Below are 9,029 nucleotides of genomic sequence, written 5' to 3'. Positions count from 1 at the left end.
AACTGTTGCTCTAAAGAATTGATACTCCCTGGTCTTTCAGTTACATTTTCTTGAGGTCATTGAAAATACCCATTAACCAGCATCCACCCACACGCATGATCACAAGGCTTTCCTTGCAGGCACACACTGTTTCTCCCTCAGGTTTTGACATGTGCCACTCTGTCTAGCCAAGGGCTTTTCTACCCAGGTAATTGCATTCCTTTCTTTTCTTAGGCCTCAGAACTTGCAGCTTTAATTCAGACAAAGAGGAAGCTTGATTGTAGAGCTACTTATATCTAAACCATCGAAGAAGGAATTAACATACACACTCATGCAGCCAAAGACTTCTGGAAGCTTCTGGGTGGCCAAACCAGTTACCAGTGTAAGACTTTATTGCACTTCAGAGATTGACAAGACTTGAATCTGCTTTCTTCTCCCTTAGCTCATTCTTCTGAACCAGCTATTTTGCAATGTAAAATGTGATGCCCTCCTGTTGTTCTTATCCCCAAGCTGCTGGAGACCCAAAAGAAGATGAACTCTATGAAGCAGCCATAATGGAAACTAACTGCATTTACCGTCTCATGGATGACAAATTTGTTCCTGATAACAACTACTGGGGGGAAATTCCAAAGTGCTCCCTTCTGCAACCCAAAGAGGTACAGCCCATGGGCTCTGCCCTTCAATGAGAAAGCACATTGAAAGCACTCAGCACAGGCTGCCCAATAAATTAGAGAGTAAGTGCCCAATAAAGGTTAGCCAGTGTCAGTACCCATTGTAGAACATTTACAGTTTTTTAAAAGATTTTCTTTCTTTCTTTCTTTCTTTTTCTGAGACACAGTCTTGTTCTGTTGCCAGGCTGGAGTGCAGTGGCGAGATTTCGGCTCACTGCAACCTCCGCCTCCCTGCTTCAAGCGATTCTCCTGCCTAAGCCTCCTGAGTAGTTGGGACTACAAGCGCCTGCCACCACGCCCGGCTAATTTTTGTATTTTTGGTAGAGACAGGGTTTCACTATGTTGGCCAGGATGGGCTCGATCTCCTGACCTCGTGATCCACCTGCCTCAGCCTTTCAAAGTGCTGGGATTACAGGTGTGAGCCACTGTGCCCAGCCAGAATATTTGTTATTTCAACCCATTACTGACATCTTAAATGCTAATATGGAATCCAGAATATTGTTCAAAGGTGGCATGGATCATTGAAAGCATCATAGGCAAAATGTAAATATTAGCCCTATCTCTTACATTTTGTATAAACATTAACTAGAATATTTTTCAGTCCTTAAGTTTGAGGAATAATAGATGCATATATATATAATTTATGGATTTTTCAATTAATATGCTGTTTTTTTCCTATCACACCAGTAAATATTTATTAATTACACATATTTCCAGTACCATTAAGTATACTAAGTGTTGAGAAAGTGGAAGACACACAGGTCCTTAAGTTTTATTGGGTGGAAGAGTATTAAAAGGAATGTAATCTGGAGTAAGGTTGACTGTGTGATATGTATGGGCATTTACATGGAGGAAAAGTCACAGAAAAAGAAATCATCAGGAATAATTTTCAATAGAAAGTGAAATTGAGCCGAGTTTAGAGTTAAGCAAATTTGAATTGCTGGAAGTGAAGGGAGAAATCATTCTAAGAGAAAGAGTAAAACAAACTGTGAAAATAAGAAATAGCATTACATTCATGTATTCATTCAGCAAACACTTAGTAATCAATCCCTCCTGTATGTATTACTATGATCTAATCCCTGCCCTTAAGGATCTTGGAATTGTGTACAGGAGAGAAGACACCATTAGACCACGAGTGCCTGGCATATATGAAGTGGCCTCTATGTATATATTAATGAATGAGCACATGAGAGGGGGAGGAATCGGGGAGAGAGGGAGGAAGTCGACAGGATGATGTACCTAAAGAACTCTTGTGAATTGCAAGTTGTAAGCAGTTTGAGAGTTCAGAGGAGAGAACATTATCTTGGCCACTTAGGACACTGGGAGGAGGAATCATGCCTCCAGGGCAGAGGCTGGCTTGGTGGGGCAGTGCCAGCTGAGATCTCCTGGCATTTTGTGCAGGGCAGTGCCAGCTGAGATCTCCTGGCGTTTTTGTGTCTGCGTTGGTTGCCCCATTGGGATTTCTGTCTTCCTCCGTTTGAGTCGCTGTCAACAGAGACCCTGTTGCACCTGATTCAACTGTTGCACGTTCTTGAAGTTAACAAATTCTTTTGTGCCATTTCTCCCAGGTACTGGTGTTCGATTTTGGTAGTGAAGTTTACGTATGGCATGGGAAAGAAGTCACATTAGCACGACGAAAAATAGCATTTCAGCTGGCAAAGCACTTATGGAATGGAACCTTTGACTATGAGAACTGTGACATCAATCCCCTGGATCCTGGAGAATGCAATCCGCTTATCCCCAGGTACTCCTGCCACTGCCTGGGGACGGCTCCCCGAGCGAGCTGATTCCCTTCGATCCCTCCGTTCTCACCACAGTCCTCTACTCTGGCTCTTTACAGGGTTCAGTTTTCATAAATGGTTATATGCAGCGGGCTGTGAATAGTCACAAAAGGAACCGTTCTTTACCTTTTATCTAACTATTGTGGAAATATGGATGCTGTAGTCTTCTGGAAGAGGTTTGTTACAGTTGATTTCTTGAAGTGAGCAAGAAAAGCTGCCAGTTCCCCTGCAGCGTCCCAGGTGCTGCTGTGGCAGACGAACAGCAATTGTTGAAACAAATGCATGCAGATCTGAAAGGCTTCCCGGGTCTGGAATTCAGCCATTGATCTGAAAGTGCAAAAGCAACCTGCCTCCTTCTAATTTTATACCTTCCCAGCATCACCTTCAAATTCCAGGATTTATTTGGCAGCAAACGATGTTTATGTCTTTATACCTTTGGGAAGGGAAGAGGGGGAGAAGATGGTATTAAAATTATGATTGCAATTTTAATATTCCCTGCATGTACTGGACTCTTTAAAGTCATTTTGGCAATTCATTAGAATATGTACAAACTCTGAAATTATGATTATGAAAAAAAGAATTCTTACATGCAAAGGATTGCTGTTGTTCTTTCAACTATCAGACCAAAAAAAAGTAGGTTTTTTAACTGTGTGTGCGATTACAATAGATTGAAACCGATGAACCACCAAACAGCGTAGAATATTGGGCATCACACAACTGCATTTTAATGTTTTCCATTGAACTGGTATATGAATTTCAACTTTCCTGCCTAGGTTCCTGCTTTAGAATCCAATTATTGATTTCCTTATTAATTATTATAGAAATCATTAAAATTATGTCAATGTGGTAAGAAGTTTTAAAATCCTTGTTAAGCAAATGCACTAATGTTTAACATCAGTATGGTAACAACCGTTGTTTTAAGGACTGGAACTACAGCTCAAAAGATTTTATTTGGTATAGCAAAGGAAAGAAAACCAGGCTAAAGCATAAAATCTGTGTGATGGCCAACTGTATTTAATAATGGCATAATCACAGATCTGGAAGTAGATGACGGAGCTCCTAACCCACTGGTTTTCAACATCTCTGAGACAGAATCACCTGAGGGGCCTTTAAAAAGATGCGTTTGCTCAGCCCAGCCCCAGAGATGTGTTTTCCATTCATGTGAGTTAGAGCGTACGTGTCAATATGTCTCAAAAGCTCCCGGGGATTTTAAGATGCAGCCAGGATTACACACCCAGCCCTTCTTAGCAAATGAGGCTGAAACCACTGAGCTCAGTTCCAGCTGTAAGTCAGGGAAGGAGGGAGAGAGACACACCTGGCTCCTGGCCCAGGTTCGTCCCCCTCACCCTGCAATCTGCCACGTGGCTTGCTCACGACGCTTCAAAACGTAAACGACAGATTCTAAAGCAGAAACCAAGAACCCTTTCAATCATCGTCTTAGCAAGCCTGCGGAGTAGGACTGACATAAGAGACAGGCATTCAGATATTTTCTGATAAAGACCACAGCCTTTCAAGACCGCGTGCATTTTCCATAGGTGCTTATGTTTGGTTCGCGAAGTCCCACAAGAGCACGAGGTGGAAGTGTCTGTGTTCTATGATTTATCCGGCAGCTTTCTTTGAATCAGGCAGCCTTTTTGATGTGCCTCAGCTGTGACATCAGCAGATGTGGTCTTGACCAAGCAGGAAACCACTGAGGCAGTAGCACAGCAGGGCACGGGCAGCAGGGCGGGTTGCTCTAAGGGGTGGCTGCATCCTGGGCTGGATTCACAACCGAAGATGGATGTGGAGGGATGAGATCGTGCATATTATTCCAGGGCTACGGCCTCCACAGCAAGCGTATCTTCTCTACCTTTTCTTTTCTTTTATTTCTTTTTCTTTCTTTTTTTAAATTTTTAATTAATTTATTTATTTTTTTGAGACAGAGTCTCACTCTTGTCGCCCAGGCTGGAATGCAATGGTGCTATCTTGGCTCACTGCAACCTCCACCTCCCGGGTTTAAGCGATTCTCTTGCCTCAGCCACCCAAGTAGCTGGGATTACAGGCACCCACCACCACGCCTGGCTAATTTTTTATTATTAGTAGAGACAAGGTTTCACTGTGTTGGCCAGGCTGGTCTTGAACTCCTGACCTCAGGTGATTCACCCGTCTCGGCCTCCCCAACTGCTGGGATTACAGGCATAAGCTACCACACCCAGCCCTCAGCTCTACCTTTTTCTAAATTACCTGTGTTCTTGGGGACAGCGCAAATTCTGAAATCTCAAGCCCACACAAGACCTCCAGTTGGGGCTGTGCCATTTTCTTTCCTATTTCTCTGTGCACTCCTCGTCTGCTGCCGTGGCCAGTCGCCTAGAAATAAGTGTACAAAAGAGCACTTCAAGAAAATGAAAGTGTGTTCATTTTAGTGACAGGAGAATCTCCGTACTCTGGAGAGCTTTGCTGTAACGTGAAATAAAATAGTAGAGAATTGTGGGGAGGGGAGCTACCTCTTCCCTACGTTTATTAATTAATTGGAGGGAAACTTGGTGAGCATTTGCAGGTGACTGGGTGGCATAGAGTAGATGACAAGTGAGGTTTGCCCGCAGCTCCTGCCATTGCCAAAATCTCCACCCAGCATGCCACCCCGAGGGCATTCCAAAGACAAGAATTTGCTAGAATGTGGCCAGGCACAGTGGCCCACACCTGTAGTCCCAGCACTTTGGGAGGCTGAGGTGGGAGGATCGCTTGAAGCCAGAAGTGCAAGACAGCCTGGGCAACATAATGAGACCTGGTCTGTATTTAAAAATCAGCCAAGCATGGTGGCACACATCTGCAGTTCCAACTGTTTGCAAGGCTGAAGCAGGAGGATCACTGCAGCCCAGGAGTTCGACGCTGCAGGGAACTGTGATTGTGCAATTGCACTTCAACCTGGGCAACAGAGCAAGACCTTATCTCAAAAAAAAAAAAAAAAAAAAGGAATTGCTAGATTGTAAGAAAAGTTTAGTCCTGACATGGTTCATGTCACATTTAGGCACATCAAAAACTCCATGGACACAAAGCTTTGCAAGACTTCAGACTAAAATAACAAAATGTCATTATTTGGTAACATGCAGGAAAATAAACCATTTGTTCTATACACCACTTAACGTGCTTTGAGGGTTTTTCCAGTAGCCGCATGTGTTTTAGATTCCTTTGTTTAAGCTTGGCTTAATCTTGGTTCCTTTCCTGTCTGTTCTCCCAACCCCCACCCCCACCCTGCAGAAAAGGACAGGGGCGGCCCGACTGGGCGCTATTTGGGAGACTTACTGAACACAATGAGACGATTTTGTTCAAAGAGAAGTTTCTGGATTGGACGGAACTGAAGAGAGCGAATGAGAAGAACTCCGGGGAACTTGCCCAGCACAAGGTATTCCAGTGACCAAGTCTCAAACCTCAGGGCTTGGTTCGGGTCCCAACAAACGTGGCCTTGATGTAATATGATCAAATCAGGATAGTTTGTGTGGTCATCACCTCAGATGTATCATTTCTTTGTGGTGAGAACATTCAGATCTTCTCTTCTAGCTCTTTTGAAATATGCAATACAGTATTGGAAAACAGTCACCCCACTGTGCAGGAGAAAACCAGAGCTCATTCCTCCTCTCTGGTTGTCATTTTGTACCCATTGGCCAACATCTCCCTATCCTCCCTCTCCCGTCTCCTTCCCACACCCCCTTCCCCATAAAACAGATGCGTGTATCAACACATCAAATCATACTCATAATAATGTGTCAACTAAAATACTTTTTTAATTAAAAAAAAGCCATGGACACACACACACACACACACACACACACACACACACACACACACCCCCTTAAAGCTAAGAGGCCTTCCCAGGATTCACTAATAGAACAGCAGACAGGCCTCCAATTCTAATCTGACTCCGGGAGGTGAAGAGTCTGGTTTGCACCTGTTCTCGGGCATCCATGTGCTGTTGTGGCAATGGGTGTTCAGACCTCCCAGAGTCTTTCTGGAAATGCAGCCTTTCCCTGACTGCAGTTAAACATCCGAGGATGAGATAGAGGATGGAAGCTGTATTTTTATGCTATCCCAGGAACAGCTGAAGCAGCGTTGAGTGTGACAAGGAATGGCTGTGGAAACAGGCAACTGAATCAATGTCTTCATGTTCCCCTATAGGAAGACCCCAGGGCTGTTGTCAAACCGTACGATATGACACAGATGGTGTCCATGCCCCAGACGACAGCAGGCACCATCCTGGACTGGGTGAACGTTGGCCGTGGCTGTGGCCTGGTGGAAGGACATGACAGGAGGCAGTTTGAGATCACTAGCGTCTCCGTGGATGTCTGGCACATCCTAGAATTCGACTATAGCAGGCTCCCCAAACAGAGCATCGGGCAGTTCCACGAGGGGGATGCCTATGTGGTCAAGTGGAAGTTCATGGTGAGCACAGCAGGTTAGTGAATGCTCATGGTTTCTTCCAGCTGAAAGAGGTCGGCCCAGCAGCCCTGCAGGAGCCAGCTTCCCCGATGAGCCCTGTTGTGCTCTCTGCTGGGTGTGTGCAGTGGGGCACTGCAGTCATGTGCCTTTGAGAGCCACCTAGTAAACAACAGAGACGAAAAGAAGTAAGGCCGAATTCCTAACAACCTAGCATTGCCAAGGCCGCTGGTGTTCACCTGTAGAAATTGAACTTGCACATCAAGTCTTCTCGGCTCCCTCTCTCTCTCCCCTGCCCCTGTCCCCAGAGCTTTTCTGGGAAAGAGATGATTGGCCTCTCAATGATATTTCCCATGTGGCTGTGTGCTGCTTCAATTAAAGTGGTTAAGTACAGCATATCTTCGTGATTTAAAGCTGGAACCAAATGGGCTGTAACATTATAGTAAATACACGCACGGAAGATTGATTTGAAAAGTGAAAGAATCTGTTTCTCCTGAGACTGAGAGCACGGATGGTGCTTTGTGGGTCTGGTGTAGTAAATGCAGAGTCTAAACTCTCCTCGGTTCCTGATGGTGACATACCGCATTGCAAAACACTGACCTGGATGCTCTGGAGAAATCACCCCTTTCCTTGCCAAGCAGGAGCCTTTCCCACAGCGCTCCTCACTCCTTCCCATTTAGCATGCAGGTCACAGGTCTGTGATTTCAACTCAGAAGAGAGTTTTTTCGCCTCTTTACAGCCCCCTTGCTGTGCAGGTGCACCTGCCCCCGGGGCCACAGGAAGCACAGGCAGCTGTTTGCTTCAGAAAACTGCAGGCTCAGAACCATGTGATTTCTTTCCTGGTTTATATAAAATGCATCTGTTCATCAACTGACACCATTTCCTGAGCACCTACTCTATGGGAGACACTTTTTGTAGGGACCAAGTAACTATTTCAGATCCTGTCTCCAAGACAGTTATCCATGATGTAAAGCAAGTGCAGGAACAGCCAGCAGGCAGGCCTCGCTGAGTACATGGCCGATGGGGTTGCGTGCTGTGCAGAGCCCGCTGTGGCCCAGAGGTCCCCCTGCCCCCTCAGGGCACAATGCTGGGGGCTTTATCCTGCCTCTAGCTGAGTGCCTCCTGAGCTCCCTGAGACTTGTTCTGTTGTGGTGCTAATTTCTCAGATGAGGACCAGGACAGTAAGATCAGGGAACCTGCCTGAAGCCACACAGCTAGCAGGCAGCAGAGCTGGACACTCACACCCAGGCCTGCCTCTTTTCAAACCCAACTGTGCTGTTAACCCGCTCTGCAGGCAGGGAGTCAGAGTGGGGCTCCAGCACAGGATGTGGGGAGCCATGAGTTTGGTTACAAGGACGGGCCGAAGAGCCCAGTCACCAGACTGTGGAGCAGGTCAGGGTTGAACCAGCGGCAAGGCGGTTTGACGTTGGGCCGCTGAACACATCAAACTTCAGGAGCTTCTTAAACAGCAGGAATGGGCTCTTCCAGGGCTCAAGCAGCTCCAGCCTCTCCTTCCAGGGAGTAGTGGGGTGTCAGACAAGGACCCCCAGTGGGAGGGACTCCCTTCCCTCCCACTCCCCTCCCCTCCCTTTCCCTTCCTTGACAGGGTCTCATTATGTTGCCCAGGCACTTTTCTTTCTTCGTTTCTTTCCTTCTTTTCTTCCTTTCTTCCCTCCCTCCTTCTCTCCCTCCCTCCCTCTCTCCCTCTGTCTCTTCCTCCCTCCCTCCCTCCTCTCTCTCTCCTTTCTTTCTTTCTCTTTCTCTTTCTTTCTTCTTTCTTTCTTTCCTTCTTTCTTTCTTTTTCTTTCTTTCCTTTCCCTTCCTTTCTTCCCTCCCTCCCTCCCTCCCTGCCTCCCTGCCCCCGTCTCTCTCTTTCTTTCTTTCTTTCTTTCTTTCTTTCTTTCTTTCTTTCTTTCTTTCTTTCTGGCAGACTTACAACTTTGGAAAAGTCCAGCTTTGGAGAATTAGGATAGAGCAGAGAGTGTTCAGATTCCAGACCATCCCTCCAGCAGCAGAAGCACAGCCCAGTGGCACTTGCAGTCACTCTGTAGCCAATGCGGAAGCTCTGGCCCCTTGGTGACACTCATCCAGCTCCTCTATCACTTGTGCCCACAAGAGCCACACCTGCAAACAGGACTGAGTCAGAGCTCAGGGAGCACTTCTGGGAGAGGGTCAGCACACCTGCAAA

The 9,029-nt window shown here is 46.2% G+C and overlaps 1 protein-coding gene across 1 annotated transcript in view; it reads left to right on the top strand.

Moving 5' to 3' along the window:
- The window catches only part of LOC105537679 (supervillin-like), a 118,616-nt gene that overhangs the window by 89,692 nt on the left and 19,895 nt on the right, over positions 1 to 9,029 (top strand). The window contains 5 exon segments of the mRNA XM_011977331.1: positions 168 to 361; positions 490 to 635; positions 2,219 to 2,394; positions 5,669 to 5,813; positions 6,584 to 6,860. Coding sequence (XP_011832721.1) covers positions 168 to 361; positions 490 to 635; positions 2,219 to 2,394; positions 5,669 to 5,813; positions 6,584 to 6,860 — 938 coding nt within the window.

This window comes from Mandrillus leucophaeus, unplaced genomic scaffold (genome assembly GCF_000951045.1).
Source record: "Mandrillus leucophaeus isolate KB7577 unplaced genomic scaffold, Mleu.le_1.0 Scaffold178, whole genome shotgun sequence".
Lineage (NCBI taxonomy): Eukaryota > Metazoa > Chordata > Mammalia > Primates > Cercopithecidae > Mandrillus > Mandrillus leucophaeus.
This window is presented reverse-complemented; position numbering and strand designations above follow the sequence as displayed.